General features: G+C 41.7%; 1 protein-coding gene across 3 annotated transcripts in view; it reads right to left on the bottom strand.

Annotated features, from left to right (window-relative positions):
- Nucleotides 1-180: 180 nt before the first annotated feature.
- Nucleotides 181-18,893, bottom strand: part of bcl2l12 (BCL2 like 12) — a 44,362-nt gene continuing 25,649 nt past the window's right edge. For all 3 annotated transcript variants that reach the window (XM_050070288.1, XM_050070287.1, XM_050070286.1), the window contains 6 exons: nt 16,842-17,031; nt 14,873-15,095; nt 14,412-14,504; nt 11,424-11,500; nt 10,812-11,075; nt 181-2,087 (listed from right to left, as the gene is read on the bottom strand). In XM_050070288.1, coding sequence (XP_049926245.1) covers nt 2,046-2,087; nt 10,812-11,075; nt 11,424-11,500; nt 14,412-14,504; nt 14,873-15,095; nt 16,842-17,031 — 889 coding nt within the window. In that variant the 3' untranslated portion in view covers nt 181-2,045. The remainder of the gene's footprint in view (nt 2,088-10,811; nt 11,076-11,423; nt 11,501-14,411; nt 14,505-14,872; nt 15,096-16,841; nt 17,032-18,893) is intronic.

Here is an 18,893-nt window from a genome sequence, read left to right as displayed (position 1 = left end):
TTTCCCCGTTAAAGGGGTTTTTTTGGGGAGTTTTTCCTTATCCGCTGCGAGGGTCATGAGGACAGAGGGATGTCGTATGCTGTAAAGCCCTGTGAGGCAAATTGTGATTTGTGATATTGGGATTTATAAATAAAATTGATTGATTGATTGATTAATTGATTGATTGATATAAAAGCATAATTATAAGGCTACGAAAACCAAACAAATTTTATTTTATAGCGATTATACACTTATATAAACATATTAATGGGTAGAATATTCAGATTCAGATTCAGATTTGACAATAAACCATGCCAGATATTACACACTGGCCCTTTAACAAGGTGACAAAATCATAATTTTTTCTAAATGAAAAAGATGCTGAGAAATTGATTCAGGCCTTGATTTAAAGCCGACTTTACTACTGTAACACACTTTTTACTGGCCTCCCAAAAAACACCACTGAGAAGTGCAACACACACCGCGTCAAAACGCCCGCCTTCATTCTATTCTATGAACCAACCCACACTGGCGCCGGCTGACGCGCCGCGCCACTCTGCTTCAGCCCACTGCTCTATTTCCAGCGCAGCCGGCACTCATGGCGGCACTGCGAGAAAATCCTTTTAAGTACGTCTCGGCCGCCGTAGTATCAACTCCGGTTGTTTCAAAATTTTAATAAGACGACTTTGATAAGAAACTCACCCGTGAAATCCAAGTTGTTGTTGCCTCAAAGTTTTTCCTCTTCTAGCTTCCGTTACTAGCAGTTGGCAACCGTTGGCGACTAGTGTAGGTACAGCCACCTAGCGGGCTGGGGTGGGAAATACACGTCGACGGTGCCACTGCGCGCCGCTGCCAGTGTGTGTTGGGGGGCGGCACTTGACGGCCACAGCGCCGCGCCGGCGGCGGTGTGTGTTGCACTAGAGACTTCAGCTCATTCAAAACTCTGCAGCTCACCTATTAACTTGAACCAAGAGGAGAAAGCACATCAGGTTAGTCTTAGCTGCTCTGCACTGGCTTCCTGTTACATTTAGAATTGATTTTAAGGTCCTCCTCCTTGTATACAAAGCCCTACATGGGCCAGGACTAAGCTACATTGCTAACTCCCTTGTTAACTAATTGTCTCTGTGATCACAGAACACTGTGATCATCTGCGCCCCATTACACCCCAAATTTTTGAAACGAACTACTATAGATATTTGGGACGCTAGCTTGCGAAATATTTTAAAAGAAAGCTAAAAACAATCTGTTCACTTTAGTTTTTAACTAACTTTGACTTTCCTGATACAGGTCTGAAACTCTTTATGCTTTTACTTTCTATTTACGCTTCATGCTGCTGCAAGTCTTTTAAATTCTTACTTGATTTTATGATTTATAGTTTTACAACTCTATGATTTTATGAATCAGTTAATCCATGTTTTAAACTGTTTTAAATTAATAAACATTGTTGAGCGTTACACTCTGAGTAACGTTGCTTGTTAGCAAGCAAAAAGAAGCAGCATGTGACTGTGTGTGTTAGGGAGAGCATGACTGTTTGCTCCCTCCCAAGGACAGGAATGACAGATAGCAACAGTGAGGACTGCAGTGTAAACAGAACTGACATGAAAATGCAAAGAATAAAAAAGAACACAGTATAAGTAAAAAGTTTTTTTAGAGGGACCTGAGATAACGGAAACTGCAGCTTTAACAATGGGATTATCTCATTGAGCAGAGTCAGAGAATAAAGTGCTTGTTTGAAAGGCTTAACTCATGATCCAAATGTAAACCACCCATTAACCAAGTCAAAACACCATTACAGCCTGCTATCACTTTCAAACTGACTGACAAATCCTTCATAAAAGTATCTATACATAGCTCCTTCTTCTGACCGTGGAAAAACAGTAACTTTCTGATGCCTAAATCCCAGATTAACATCAATCAAAGAGGTTTTTGGAATCTTGTCACAGTCCAGATGAGACTCTGTGAGAAATCTTGTCCATCTGCCTCTCTTCACTTTGATGACACCATCCAGAGCTCAGTGTTGGCCAGTGATTATTTGGAATAAAAAGACACCTGAGAGCTGTGAGAAGTCAGTCGTACTCTGCAGGGTCCTCCAAATGTACCACATTCTCCTACAGAGGACAAAAAAAGGTCAGATGAAAAGTAGAAACAAAGGAAAATATCAGTGTGGGTGCAACAGTCTACATGTGTAAATGTTGACAATTGCACTTGTCTGTGAGGCCCTAATGACCAAACAGATTGTGCAGGATACTTTGAGCATTTTAGGCAAAAATGAATATACAGTAAATTGATCTGTAACTCTGGTCCCAGGGTGGTCCCAGGCTGTTATTTGCGTAAATCACTGAAGTCAACAGCTTTATATTAGGGACAGGCGTCTATACAGGACAGGCCTTTAATTCCTTTTACACAAAACTGTTGCTTGACAAAGACTGGGAAACACAATCAATTTCTTTTATATACATATTTGAACCAGTACATTGTATAAAAATTAAGCTTCAAATGACATATCAATTATAAATCATTTATTTGATCTAGCTCTGACAGACAAGGCATCAGAGAGAGTGTTATGATTTTTGACTTTATGACTTTTTCAGCACTTCAGCATAACTGCCTAGTTTGACAGTTTCGCTGCAGTTCACAAACTCACAAAATGAATTAAGAATTTTGATACTGCATTGCCTATTTCTCACCTCAAATGCTTTCAGAAACTAATTTTAGTGAACTGTTTAGCTGTAAAAAGAAGTTGGTGCGGCTGGTGGGTGGTGCTTAGTACTCCGTTTAACTGTGTTCAGTGTGGTGGCTGGGTCACAAACTTCCTCGTGGCTGATTTCAGCACTGTGAAAAAGTCCACAAGATTTCATAACGACACTGTAGAGACAATTGGTTATACACACTATGAAGCAGACAGCATCAGGAAAAGGTAAGGAAAAATGTTTAATGTAGGGTCCTTTCCATAATGATGTCAGACTCCTTAAATAACAATCTGAGCCCGTCAGTGGCAAAAACAAACACTTTCAGTGGATGTAAATTGACAGTGTACAGTTGCCCGTAGGGATTACGATGCAGCCTCTTTTGCCACTGCAGCTGCAGCAGTCTCTCTCAATACAGGACCATTTTCAAAAATTGTTGTCTCCATTAGTCACAAAAACATGGGAATATAAGACCCGGGTTTGAAAGTTACCCTTTAACATCAATAAAAAACTAGAATTACTGCCTACTGGTTGTATGCCTCCACGTGCCAGTCAAGGTTCTCTGACAGTTTACATCCATGTCTGTGAACACATGTATGCTTCACACATATCATCCCCCAGCAACACAGAAGATCTATACAATCAGCACAGTTTATATATATTTTCCCTTCTGTTCCTGAGGTATGAAGTTGAATAATGGCCAGAAAAGTGTTTTATGCAAAACATTATGATGTCACAATGAAGCTGACCTTTGACCTTTTGGATATAAAATGTCATCACTTCATTATTTTATCCTCTTAGAAATTTATGTGAAGTTTTGTCATAAATAGCATGTGAATATGGCCAAAAACATATTTTGTGAGGTCACCTCGACCTTCGACCACAAAATTAAAAAGAAATAATAATAATGTAAGATGAGATTTATTTTGTTTTAGTGTTGGTCTGAATGTTGTTTTGTTTTGGGTATTAGTTGAATATTTCATGATTTAGCTAATGGCTCATTATTTGATAAAACATTATTTACATTTGTTGGAATGAGGAACTATATACATAAGCTGCTTTGTAGTGTTTCGTTTACATTGGGCGGAGTGATATGTGTCATTGAATAGTCAGTTGTCCTACTTTTCTAAACGGACATTGAAGTATCCACATGTTTTTTCCTCCGGAGAAGTTGTCCCCATGCTGTTATTACCCACGCTACCCCATATACAGTATTATACAGTTAATGCTAACTCAACACCAGCATTACACTGGTGACAGCGTGTTTGTGGACTGCTAACTTTCGCTGTTTTGAGTTTTGCCAGGGATTAATGAGCTATCGCCAATGTTTTTTCCGTCACCGTGGCCTGCTCCTGCTAACAGCTAAGTTAAAGCTAAGCTAGTGACTCGGTCGAGTGCTGTGAAAAGAGGAGGACAACGACGGAACAGTGCAACGAACTTGGTCGGACTTTTTACCGCCAAGACGACAACAAAGGACAGCTATGTGAGTAACCAAGACTGGCGAAGTGGATACTGCTTTTCTGCTCTCAGAGGATTTTCACACTGCTTCGTGTGCTGCTCGTGAACTGGATCTGCACGAGTGTCGGGACGGTCTATGTTAAAGTTGTTTAAACGTTACCTGTTACTCTGGAAGCAACAACAGAAAGACTGTGATATTGTATGGCCCAACTGTGAACTTTGAATGCAACTTTTCGTGCCTCTTCCAGAGTGAGAGAAAAAAAATACACACGCACAATGAATGATGGCCAGTGATAGTAACGTGTGGGACGAACTGCCTTTTCATTCTGGTCCAACCCATACTAATATGTGGCAATACTGCAAGGGAGATTTTCCTCATGTTTTCATGGGAGATGGGAAGGAGGACTTTGCAAAATGGTGCAGGCGGTTTGAGGCAGCTGTAGAAGCTGCTCCAAATTCAGATGAGGATAGCTTGGCTAAGCTGCTGCCCACATGGCTGGGTGGTGCTGCTTTCAGTTACTGGGATAGCCTTCCTGACGCCACAAAATCGGACTACACAGAAGTGAAAAACAAACTTAAAGCTGTTTTTGGACAAACTGCGTATCTTTCTACATTTCAAAGTTACATCACTGCACGCACTCGCCTGCCTGGTGAGGCACTTCCAGTGTTTGCTGCCGAAATTAGCCGACTTGTGGAGGAAGCTTTTCCCACATATGGACAAAATGCTAAAGATGGAGAGAAATTCAGGCGCTTCATTGCTGGAATCGAGCCATATCTTCAGGTACGTTGTCATGAACAAGGTGTAACTACACTGGATGCGGCTCTTAAATATGCAATGCAGATAGAGAATGCTCATCATGCCAGCAGAGTTTTTTCCACTCCACACACTCTGCAAAGTTTTCCGCAGGCACATGTCTCACCTACCACACCTCTTTTGACACCCACACACCCTCCTGTACCTACCACGTCTCTTGGAGTTCATTCTGCCACCTCGGATGATCTTCGAAAAATGCAGAGGTCAATAGAGACACTTTCAGACAGGGTGGAGCAACTGCAGTTGGAGTTGAAACGCCAGCAACGTGACGCACACCGTGGTTCATCAGACTACAGATCTCGTCAGCGGAGCCTCACTCCTGACAGAGAGCAAGGCCGCAGCCATTATTATCCCGCAGACAGGAGATATTATGGAGACTCTTCCTATGACCGATACTCAACTTGCGATGGTTCCTACAGAGAATCGCGGCACGAAAGGGACTGGTATGACAGACGGGATACCTACACCCGCTCTGCATCACCTGAGCGTTATGCACGTGGTTACAGCCCATCATCCAAAGAATACACACGGCATGGTCGCTCTCCTGACCACAGAGAGGACAGACGACAGTCTCAGCACTCTCCAAGTCCTGGACATGTACAGTTTCAGTCCCCTTCACACACCAACTCGAACAAGGTAAACTACGAGTAGTTGACAATGGGGGCCAATTGCCAGCTACTGACTCTACCCAGGCCCATACAGACAGTGATGACCCACCTACTGACTTCACCAGAGCCACTTTATCTGAGGTTGATGTGTCAAGTAGATATGTGTCAGTTGTGACTGAAAATACTGTTGTTCATGCTTTTGTTGACACTGGGGCAGACATTTAAGTGATCAGTGAAGAGTTCAGGATGTCTACAGCTGCTCTTCAGAAAAAGCCAATTGTACAGCAGTTTATTCCTCTCACTGGTGTTACAGGCGACCCTCTTGATTCTATTGGTTCAATCACAGTCAATTTAAGTATAGCTCACAAACCCATGACACATGCCCTTCAAGTTGTCAGAAACTGTACTAAACCACTGATTTTGGGTTGGGATTTTCTGGTAGCTAATGGTATCATTGTAAACACCAGAAACATGTCTCTTTTAGTAGATGACAAAGTTGTTCCATTAGTTAGCCCACACCAGTATGTCCCTAAACTGACTGATGTGACAGTGTCTTCCACAGTTACAGTTCCTGCCATGTCAGAAATGGTCATCACAGCTAAACTGGACACGTCACTTAAAGGACTGGTACCTAACGGCTATGCAGGTGTGTTTGAACCACACTACACTAACCAAACATCTACTGGTTTTGCATGGACTGTGGCAAAAGCTGAACAAGGTTTCATCTATGTCAAAGTAGCTAATCCTGCCAGTGAGGAAGTCAGGTTGCACTCTGGCACACAGATAGGAACTTTTCATGCCACCTTTGGCGATCCCAAAGACGAGTACACTGTGATGGAAGGGTCTGTTTACAACATAAACGTTCAGATGCCTGTGGTGTCCAGACCATTTGAACTGCAGGATTTCTCAAACCCTGACCTCACACGTACCCAACATAATAAACTGAAGGAGACATTGAACTCATTCTCAGATGTGTTCAGTCAGCACTCACATGACTTTGGACGGACAAACTTGGTCACACATAAAATAACAACTACCTGTGACATTCCCATCTCACAAAGAGCATATCGTACCTCACCTGCCATGAAAGCGGAGATCTACCGGCAGGTGGAAGAACTTAAAGCTCAGGATCTGATCGAGGACAGCACCAGCCCCTGGGCCAGTCCAGTGGTTATGGTGAAAAAGAAGGACGGCACATACAGATTTTGTGTCGATTTCAGGAAGCTGAATTCTGTTACCATCACTGACGCACATCCTCTGCCTAGAGTTGATGATAGTTTGGATGCACTGTCTGGCTCGCAGTTTTTCTCCACCATGGACATGTCCAGCGGATACTGGCAAGTCGAAATGGATCCAGCAGACAGACCCAAAACAGCATTTACAACAGGTGACGGTCTCTACCAATTCAAAGTAATGCCCATGGGTCTGAAAAACTCACCACCAACTTTTCAGAGACTCATGGAGCTTGTTCTGACATCATCTGTATGGGACAGAACTTTGATGATCACCTTCAAAACCTGACAGACATTCTGACATCATCTGTATGGGACAGAACTTTGATGATCACCTTCAAAACCTGACAGACATTCTCACACGATTCAGACAAGCTGGTTTAAAGCTAAACCCAAAGAAATGTGAGTTTTGCAAATCTGCAGTCAAATACATGGGACACATTGTTTCACGTGATGGTCTGGCGCTGGACCCAGTCAATAGCCAACGCATACGGGACTGGCCTGTGCCAAAATCACCCTCTGATGTACGAGCATTTCTGGGATTGTGCTCTGATTACAGACGTTTTGTGCACAAGTATGCGTTCATTGCTCTTCCTCTCCACAGACTCACACAGAAACATGTCATTTGAATGGACAGACGAGTGCTCGACTGCATTTCAGACATTAAAGGACGCACTCACTTCTCCTCCTATAATGGCTTTTCCTAACTTTCAGCAACCATTCACCCTGAGTACAGATGCATCTAACTATGCAGTTGGCGCTGTGCTCTCTCAGGTTCAAAATGGACAAGAACGAGTTATAGCGTATGCAAGTCATGTTCTGACCCGCACGGAGAGAAAATGGTCCACATATGATAAAGAACTTTGGGCCATTGTCTGGTCAGTCAGGCATTTCAGACACTACCTGAGTTGTAATCCATTCACAATCATCACTGACCACCGCCCACTTCTCAGTTTAAGGAAACTGGATGTCACACATGACCCCACAGGACGTCGAGGTCGTTGGGCTTTGGAGTTGGATCTGTATCAGTGGACAATAATACACAAAGGTGGAAAGAAACACACAAATGCAGATGCTATGTCGCGTATTCCTCTCTCACAACAGGACCCAGTGGTCCTAGAGGAGACAAAAACCTCTCCACAGGACGACTGTGCTTCTCCTGTTATCCTGGAAACTCCTTCTCCACTTCCAGCGCTGCAGGACATGCCGGCGCAGCCTTCTTCTGTGGCCAGCACAACAGCTCAAGTTTGTGCATTAGACAAAGACAATTCTGTTGTTCAGACACCCAACACAGATATGGACTTGTTGAAATGCACATTGTCTAATTAGGGAAATGACGTTTTGGCTGAACAACTTTCTGATCCTGTGCTCTCAGAAGTGTACACATGGGTACAGCAAAACAAAAGACCTTATCTCAGACATGTTAAAGGGAAAATGCTAAGAAAATTGTGGTGGCAGTTTCCAAAACTTGTACTGTGTAATGACTTGCTCTGTCGAAAAGCACACACTGCACCAGGACAGCCAGTGGTGTTTCAAGTGCTGATTCCCAAAACACTGATCACAGAGACTATGAACATTTTACATGGTGATCCCTGCTCTGGTCATTACAGTGCAGATCGCACATTCAAGAAAGCTCTAACTATGTGCTATTGGCCTAGCATGAGGTCTGATCTTGACAAATTTTGTGATTTGTGTCACACGTGAGGCTTTTAGAAAACCTGTACCAAAACACAGAGCTCCCCTACAGTCCATACAGGCAGAGACACCGTTTCAGTTTGTGTGCACAGATATCACTGAGCTGCCTGTTACTTCACAGGGCCATAGGTATGTACTTGTAGTAGAAGACCACTTTTCAAAGTACGTCAGTGCATTCCCTATGTCAGATCAGAAGGCATCTACTGTAGCACAACTGCTTTGTGACCGTTACATTCCTGAACACGGAGTCCCGGAGGAACTGTTTTCAGATCAGGGACGACAGTATGAATCTGAAATCATCCAGACTATATGTCAGAGACTGAACATCAAAAAGAAGAGAACCTCACCATATCACCGCGTGGTAATGGGATGGTTGAGAGATTTAACAGGACTCTTAAAGAACAGCTGGCTAAACTCATTTTTCAAAACGGTGGTGAATGGGATCACTACCTGCCAGCGATAGTTCACTCATATAACTCAACCCCACACACTAGTACTGGATACTCACCTTATTTTCTTGCTCATGGCAGGGAGCCTCGTCTGCCTGCTGCTGTGCCTCTATCCACACCTGTGTTATCACTAACACCGCAGAACTATGGCACTGAACTGGTGAGACGGTTTGACACAGTTTTCCAAGTGGTTCGCTCTCATCGTGAAGAACAGAGACTCAAGCGTGAGTACTACTACAATGAGCATGTGAAGTTCAAACCTTATCACTGTGGAGATCTTGTGTGGATGGATAATCCCACTACACAGAGAAAGAAACTTGAACCTAACTGGACTGGACCTTACAGAGTTGTCAAGTCGGATAACAGGCTGCTATACAAGCTAGTGGATTTGAGACAACCTCAAGCTGGACCCAAAGTTGTTCACTATGACCGCTTAAAGCCATATCGATCCTCAGCGCATGTGAACCAACCTGTGATTCCACAGCATATGGACACTCTCCCCATGTATACAGCATTATCTGGTTCCCTCCCCTTGTGTCCGAGACAAACTGATACTGGACAGGCTGCTGCCACTGCCTGCCCTTCTGTTCCCCTGCTACGGAGACCATCAGGGCGGATCTCTCAAGTCCTGCCACAACAAAACGAACACACTGGTGCGGCTCCCGCAGTGCCTAGTGGGACACGTGGCTCATCCATGACTCGTTCGGGCCGTGCTGTTCGCAAGCCGCTGATGCTGTGAACAAGGCCCTTTCACTCAAGTGACTGATATAGACTCTTTTGTTGCTGATATAAGATGCACATTTCTGCTGCTGTATTACTTTGTTTCAGGTGGACATTGTTGGTTGTCATTCGTGTGTTTCCAGATGGTGTTGGTTTTCTAGGGTCAAGGAAAAGTATTTTGATATGAGCTTATGTGACTTTTGTTTCCCTGTTAATACACCTGTTATATGCTGTGTTTTGTTCTGTTTCCCACTTACCTAGCAGTGACGGGGTAGATGTTACCTTTCAGGGTGCAGATGAGATTTGTTGTGAAATGAGGACATTTCATTCAAAGAGGGGGAGGAATGTAAGATAAGATTTATTTTGTTTTAGTGTTGGTCTGAATGTTGTTTTGTTTTGGGTATTAGTTGAATATTTCATGATTTAGCTAATGGCTCATTATTTGATAAAACATTATTTACATTTGTTGGAATGAGGAACTATATACATAAGCTGCTTTGTAGTGTTTCGTTTACATTGGGTGGAGTGATATGTGTCATTGAATAGTCAGTTGTCCTACTTTTCTAAACGGACATTAAAGTATCCACATGTTTTTTCCTCCGGAGAAGTTGTCCCCGTGCTGTTATTACCCACGCTACCCCATATACAGTATTATAAGTTAATGCTAACTCAACACCAGCATTACAATAATAATAATAATAATAATAATAATAATAATAATAATAATTCAGTTTATTTTTCAGTCTGTGTGGACATTTGTGCCAATTTTAAGAAAATCTCTTGAGATATTGTGTTCACAAGGATGGGGCATACAGATGGATGGACAACCCGAAAACATAAAGCCTCTAGCCATGGCTATCACCAGCACGGAGGCATAAAAATAGGTGCAATGGAATAAAATGAATGAACTGATTAGTAAATGAAACTAGTATTCCTGTTAAAAAGAGGATTTTAATACAGCAGAATTAGTTCTGTGGTAATGTGCATTATACTGAATGGTGCAGGTACTGTAAGCCCTGAGCCCCCATCCCCATCAGTGTTTTTTTTACACAGTTCACGCAGGCAATTACAGCATTTGACATTCGGCCATTATTTGAATACCAGCTTCTATATGAGAGATGTCTTAAATGCACTAGAGGAATTTCAAAATGATTCATTAAATCACTCACCCATCCTCCATGGCTCTTGACCCAGGGAGCAAATGTCTCCATGTAGCACTCTGCGTAGCCTTGCATGCGCTGGGTGCCTGTGGCTGTCACTATCCTCCGTGATACCTCCATGGTGACAGCCATGCGTCTTAGTGTTGGACTAGCCGTTGGCGGCAGGGTTGGAGCCCCAGATACCTGAATACTGTTGAAAGTGTCTAGAAGCTTGGCAAACGATGCATAGGAAAGACGAGTCAAGCTGGAGCGTAGAAAGGGGTCTGACTGGATCTGTAAACAGACACGTATTTTGCAATATAGGTAGTGTGGAAGGCTTACTCTGCAAGTAAAACTTTGTTGTATATTCATCTGTTTGTGTCTATTGTTGCTGTTTCTACAGAGTCATAGCTGGCAAAGCAAAGCTCCTGAGCAACAAAACCAACCACTATATGTCCTGAAAGCTGGACTCACATGTCCCATCTTTTCATACAAAGTATCAAAGGGCAGCATGGATTGACTGCAGTTTGCTGATGTTACTTCACAGAATTTGAGTCAAAGATCCAAAGCCTACTGTCAACACAATGAGCTGCCAGTATTTGACAAGCAGCTTTACATACCTTATGATGAAACACTGCCTACCTTAGTGTTGATAGAATCTCCCTCCAAAGACAGCACCTGAGCAAGCTGCTGCACCACTGCGTCTTTCTCACTCGCTGCTAAAAAATCACAAGCAACAACCTTACAGTCAGTGAGTCACTGAGGGTCTTGCAGCTCTTAGGTTGTGTCTTTACTTTAGACTAGTTTCAGACTAAACAAAATCCACTCATTGGTGTCAGCTTGTGCCCACAGATGTGAGAAGATGAAATACAAACCAGTTAGTCCAGTTTGGGGAAGAGATCCATGAGCGCCACATGTTGTGGTGTATCCATTTTGTTTGAAGCCTCAGTAGTGCAAGGAGCACGGCTGTTGAGAGAAATTTCTTTGAGGGCTTTCTCCCACAAAGGTATCTCTTGGTTAAGGTTAGGAAAAAAGTCTTGGTTTGGGTTAAAATGAATAGACTTCATATTGGTAGTTCCAGTTTACACAGATGAACATGTGTGTGAGGAAAGCTTATTCTGCATGAATAGCTTGGTTTGGGTTAAAATGAAGAGATTCTTCAGAAAGAGCTTTCTTGGAGAAAGCCTACAAGGAAAACCTCTCCCATGTGCAAGAAGCACATGTATGCACATCTGTACACTGTGTAATTACCCTTGACAAAGAATAATCTGTAACTCTAAAAACACTACTGCTATTTAATATGTATTTCTTTGGACATTTACTTTTGCTTTTAAGAATATATATATATAATGTTTTACCAAATACCACATTATGCTTTCATGTACTTTCCTCATTGACATTTTCATTTACTTTGTATACCGTAATTTTTAACTGTTGTTTATGTGTTGTAATGTTTAACTTGGTCTCCAAAAAAGTCTTTCAAACTTGGATTCTGTTGTAAGTGCTTACTTGGACTGCATTAGGCTCACTGTCTAGGCTCTATAGGTAAATCATAGACATATATAAAATTATGGACATGACCACCATAACATCAGGTTTGAGGACTCCTGTTCTAAAGGCTCCAGTTTTCAGTCGTCACCATTTTGTTTTGAGACTGAGACCCGAGGACACTGCCACACCGCTATGAGTATTTTTATGATAACACCATTCTTGACGATATGACAAATTAGTAAAAAAATATTGTAATATTACTTTAAGAGCATCAATTGCAACAAAATAATCAATATAGTTTAGTATAGGGAAAAAAATCTCTTTCAGCAAAATCCTTGATGACTGAGTTGTCTTTTTTCTTTTCCACCTGGACCTTTATGCTCTGCCATTTCTCCTCTAATGATCACACTGTAACCTGTGACAGGCTGTTATGCTGCCATAACTATTGCACAAATATATTCAAAATAGTCCAAACAAATTCATATAGCCTACTTTTTACACTTAGCTTGATATGGTTCATATTACAGGCCTAAGTGTTGTTTTGTCATACCTTGACAGTTTCGACGTCAAGGGTCAGTCGTCATCATCAGAAGCGTCACGTGATGTTGTGGTGACGTGTCCTGTAGATGTTTTATCCAGGTTGTCATTCCACCTGAGTGGTGGAATGACGGTGCCCCCTGGCGCCAGGTGTCAGGTCCACCACAGTCCATCAGGCAACGGGACAGGGCCCCCCGCCATTAGGTAGTGTATCTGATGGCGACAACCTGGATAAAACATCTACAGGACACGTCACCACAACATCACATGACGCTTCTGATGACGACGACTGACGCAGTCGTCGAAACTGTCAAGGTATGACAAAACAACACTTAAGCCTGTAATATGAACCATATCAATCTAAGATATATTCAAAATATTATCTTAACTATTAAATTATCATATTCAAATATATGTAGTTTTTTGTCAAGCCACAAGTGTCACCCAGGTTTACATTACCAAATGTTTATGACAAAATCACTTGACAACACCGACTCCTGAATGCGCATGGCAAGAGAGGAGACGGAGAGTCACTGTGCTGCTGCCAGAAGAGCCACTGAATGAGTTCCCTCTGAACGGTAAGTCACTAAAAGAGTCTAAGAAGTCCAGGGCTGTTCATAAAACATTAAGGACGCCACAGTTTATTCCACACTACTGAAGTTGCTCCTCTTTTTGGAACCACCACGGAGTTTGTAATGATTTCGCTTTCAACCATGTTTGTTCTTGCCGTGCGTGACTGTATTACGTCAACATGTACACAAGTTGAAATATCGTGAGTAACGTGATGTGAATATTTACAGCCTGGAAAAAAAAACAGTTTAGGTCTCTATAGCTAATTTCAACATTCACGACAACTGTACGGGGGCTGCTGTTTCATATAACTTAAATGTTTACATTTTATTGGGGCGGGCCACTTTGAGTGACAGGCCCACTGCCCATAGTGTCCTCAGCTTCTCAGTTAGATCCACCTCCTTCACAGTTCCACCGTCTTGCCCAAACATGGTCACTTCTGGCTCCAAAAAAACAAGATGGTTTTGAGGTCAAGACTTCAAAACAGGAATCCACGAAGTAACGGGTGATGTCATGGTAGCTATGTCCATTATTTTCACTGTATATGTTGGGAACAGTGGACAGTGTGGGCGTATCCAAGCTCACCTGCTATTTTGGTTTAGCCCATTTCTCAAATCACAGGCTGCAGATTTATCAACATACTATGTGTCCCTCTGCCTTCAGATGATTTAATGAACTGAAGGAGAAACTCCTTATACAGTATAAAGCAGCTATGGACAACAAATACTGTGAATCACTCATATTCAATTAGAGGCAAATGCAAAAATGCTTGACTGATGCCTAATGAAACAGAGCTACTAGCTGTTTGACAAACTCATCAGACTGGCTGATGATGATATTCTCAGTGTCCAAGACTCATTTTTCGCCAAAATACCAACAAATCGCTTTGTGCTGCTTCATTTGAATGAACCTCCCACCTGTTTGTTCCTCTCCTTCCATCTGTGCACACCAAAATACCACAGACAGAAAAATTAAAAAATACCAAACCGTCATGGTGTGTGCGTGTGTGTGTGTGTGTGTGTGTGTAATTACCTAGTGTGGGGCTCAGTTTCTTTACACTGGTGGACCTCTGGGCAATCTTTTCCAGCTTCTCTGCTACTTCATCATAGAACTCAGGAGGATGGTCTGCATCAACATGAACCACAACACCATAAGATCTCAGATCAACACCTTAAATCTATTTAAAACATTAAACTTTTACCACTCTCTTCTGAAGTCATGTCAGTAATGTCCACATACATATAAAACACAGGTTAGAACCAGATGCAATCAAAGCTAAACAGAGTTCTGTGTTTGTTTGTCAGTCAACTTCAACATGCTCCCTACAATGATAGACAGACTGGGTGGTGGCACAAAATATTAAAGCATGCAGATTCAAAGCAATGAAAGTTTAGAAATTCACATTTTAACTTCAGGCTTAGCAGCAAGTTCATAAACCACAGTTAGAGTTAGAGCTGGTTTGGGTGGTTTTACAATGTAATGAAGGAGCTCACTGGGAGAGACAAGGGTCGGGGTAGGCTCTGGTTCTTTGGCGATTGACAGTGTGGTAGGTCTCTGAGGAGGAGATCCAGGCCTCTCTTTGTCCTTCTCTTTCTCTAACTTTAACTTGAAGATCTTGGAGAGCTTTTTCTTAAACTTCTTTCGGCTCAGCTTCTTCTGCTGTTTCTTCTCGCTGTCCTCGTCTTCTGATGTAGAGGAGGGGGATACGACATCATCCTGTGGGAAAAGATTGTTATGCTCAATATTAAGGCTGTGGTGATTCTGCTGTGAGTGTGTTAATAATTTGCCTTCATTGATATGCTTTGACCACTGCATTACTACCACATTTACCTAATGGCAAACTAATCTCTTCCCAGTTAACTGGAAATGGAGTCCTTTTAACATACTGTTATCACATGAGAAATATAGCTTTACTCCCAGTTTATAGTAGCTATAATATATTAGATATATTGAACAGATAAGGTCATGAGTGTTCCAGAGTTCTAGAGTGTAAAGTATGTTAAACTGAATGTTAAGGCACCATAACCCATACACTATCAAAGTCTGTATAGTTGAAATTGTATGAATATTATACAGAGCTTGAGATAATAAAGAATAAGCACTCCAAGAAAAGGTTTCTTGTAGGGATGCAAAAAATTTATCAGCCACACATCTGTGTCACCCAATACTGGACTTGACTGCAATCGGCCTGTCAGCAAATACGATGACATTCACTAATGGCAGTGGCTAATGTTTGTCCGTCGTGTCACACATTTTTGCTCAGGCTAAAAAGCAGGGCTTGAGACTAACGGCGCCCCATTGTCCGGAGGAGAGTAGAAATCATTTTTTGGGATGAAAAGAGATCTTCCCTGGAACACCTTTGGGACAAAAGGACACAGGAAACTCACTACCTATGCATCAAGGGACGCATTGTTTCACTAATAATGCTTCATTGTGAACAACAAATCCATGTTGAAAATCGCCATTCAAACATTGCTGTACGATATGATGCGATGCGATAGAATACGATATGGTACGATTCGATACAGTAGGATTTCGAAACGATACAACTTTGTCAGTTTACACTGAAATTTATTTTGCATCCTCAGACAGCTCAACACAAATTAGACATAATTTACAAATTACACAAGCAGCCCATACCCCTAAAAAGCACACCAAACAGTCAAATGTGGTTCATTTGTACTGAGGGATCTTTCTCTCCGGTCTTACATGTTTTAAGTTACATTCTGTTAAACTGGGAACGATAATGTTTTGCTAAACTGACCATAGAAAATAGAGGTTGTGGTCTTTCTTTACAAACAAGACTAGAAGCTTAAAGTGAAGAATTGGTTGTCATCTGAAATGTAAATATATAATATATAAATGCTGGCTTTACTGGGTCTTTATGGTGGTGAAAGAGGAACGCAAATGGATTGTCCAAAATGCTCTGGCAAGTGAAACTGTGTTTGATAAATTTCGTGGCACTGCAGTTGCAGTTTTGTGTAAAGTAGAAATTCATGCCCTGAAGATGAAGTTTGTGTTTCAACAAAACCATCAGTATACCAAGAAATAAAGGACATCTGGTCATTAGTTGATAAATGTCTTGCACTATAGACCTCAGTGCTGGACAGAGACTGATAGACAGACTCACCAGCCTAATGATGTCATTGTCCTCTAAGCCCCACCACTAGAGGACACATTGGACACCAGTTTAAGGTGATTCTAAATGACTTGAAAACAGGCTCATCTGTCTGTAGATGTTTTGAATGTTTTTTGATATCTTATAATTCTGTGTTCTTTGCTTTAATTTTAAATTGTCATATGTTTGTATTATGTCTGATTTTGTGCTGCTGCCTGTCTTTGTCAGGACACTCTTGAAAAAGACATTTCTAATGTCAAGTATTTTACTCCTGGTTAAATAAAGATTAAATAAAAAAAACATACAAAGAGGAACTGCTTTAATTAAAAAACGCAACACCTTACTTCTATTTGGTCTCTGAGGTGTGACGGTTTTGTCTTGTTGTCCCTGTCCAGTGAGCGGCGTGAGCTGTTGTATCGAGGCAGCTGCTTTATGAAGTCCTTGAATCCAGAGTTCTTCTCATCTGCAGAATTGCATTCTTCAGCTTGAGAATCCCACCCATCCTTTGCTTTGGGTTGTGGCTTGGAGCTAGCACTGAAAAGACCAAAGTATGGTGAACTACAGGGCTGGTATCACACCATTCAGCACTATTTCAACTCAGGTTGATCCTTCATGCATCTACTGTTCTTACCATATTAGCACACTTAAAGTAACAATCATTAAAATCCATTACAAAAAAAATCAGATGAACTTATTTTCATAGTGTCAGAAAAATGTTCATAATCCACGTGTGTATTATATTGTGTATAAATTTCTATCATGACTGAAATGAAACTGTATTAACTAACTGTATTGTCAGCACTCACTGACACAACACTGCATTGATGGTGGCTTTCTACATTCACAGCCAACAAACTTAACTCATCATACTCACAGTTGATTAAACTAATTGTAATGTATTTAGTTTAATGCCAAAATCTCCAAACAATGAGTCAGAGCCACTTTAAATGATACTGCAACAGAAACAACACCATTATGTCAAATGTGCACAGCATCCTGCGGCTCCTGCTTTCTGTGATCTTTCATACACCTTTCCCATCAAAATTAGTGCATGTATTTAAAAAACAGGTAAACCTGCTAAAAATAGGCGTTAGATTTTTTTCCCACTGCCAGTAGACCAGAGCTGTGTTCATGGCTCTACTGCAGGTGAGTATGCCTTTCTGTGTGAAGAGTTCTTTTCTGGTTTTCAACATCACAGACAGGCCAGGCCAGTAAACAGTAGAGAGGAGCATGGAGGCCAATGAAAATGTACAGTGGTTACTTCTTTTTATATATCTCTTATTTATTTAGTCTCAGTGTTTGGATCAATGTTTGGAGCACTGCCTGGATGGAGAGGGACGGTAATTTGTGGTGGCACGTCATTGCATCTCGCCGTAAAGGGACTAAAATTAGCGTGTTCATCCGGTTGTTGTCTTCTCATCAATAACAATCAGAGCCGGAGGCGATTAACACCTGTGACTACTGCAGTCATTTGACCTGGGTGTGAATGCCAATTAAAACCTTTTCCAAATCCAGATGTTGGCAGGTGTTAGTGGGTATTTGTGCAGTGGGAAAGGGGCTTTATACTGTGTTTAATGCAGCCAAATCATCATATAGTTTTTCTCATTTACATACTGTATGTTTCGGTGTCAGACAACAGAACAAGTATGAAAAATTGTCTGAACCTTTAAAGTTTCACCAAAGTACCTCACTTTGCACTGACTGATTTAAGTGAAATCTGAGACTCTCCTCAGACCATTGCACTGCGTATTATGTGGGGAGTGACCATATTTGGAAGAGAGGGTGGAGCTGTGAAGGAGCAAGGGATGGATTTGACTTGGAGCTCGAGGACACTATCGGAAGACAGCCCCCCCCCCGTAGAGGCAAAAATCGGTGCCTGGAATTGGGCCTGTAGGCTCACGACCTTGTCCTCCACTTGACTTCTCAGTTGTCCTTTGATGTCGATCTGGTACCTTGGATTCAGTTAATCAATACTCAAAGAAACACTGGAGACAGGCAGAGTCCGATGCAATCGAGTTTAATGTGTTCACAAGCTTCAACACATACAACTCATTGAGTCAAGCCCCTAATCATAACTCTAATTTGCGAACACTTTAACATGTATAACAATGCTTTAACACATATAGATGCATTTCAATCAGGTTTATAAGATCTTATACATAAAACATGGTCATATGATGGTTATGTGGCTTTGTTTCTTAATCAACTTATGCAGTATAACACTTTTACTTGATTAGGGATTAACTCTTACACTACACCCCCCCCCCCCCCACACACACACACACACACACACACACACACACACACACACAGTTGCTGTGAACGGGGAAATTACTTAAAGAGACCTATTTTTTTGTATTTATTTTTGTTGTAAAATCTAAGAGGAGTATGCGCTC

The sequence above is a fragment of the Epinephelus moara genome, chromosome 18 (genome assembly GCF_006386435.1).
Source record: "Epinephelus moara isolate mb chromosome 18, YSFRI_EMoa_1.0, whole genome shotgun sequence".
NCBI lineage: Eukaryota > Metazoa > Chordata > Actinopteri > Perciformes > Serranidae > Epinephelus > Epinephelus moara.
This window is presented reverse-complemented; position numbering and strand designations above follow the sequence as displayed.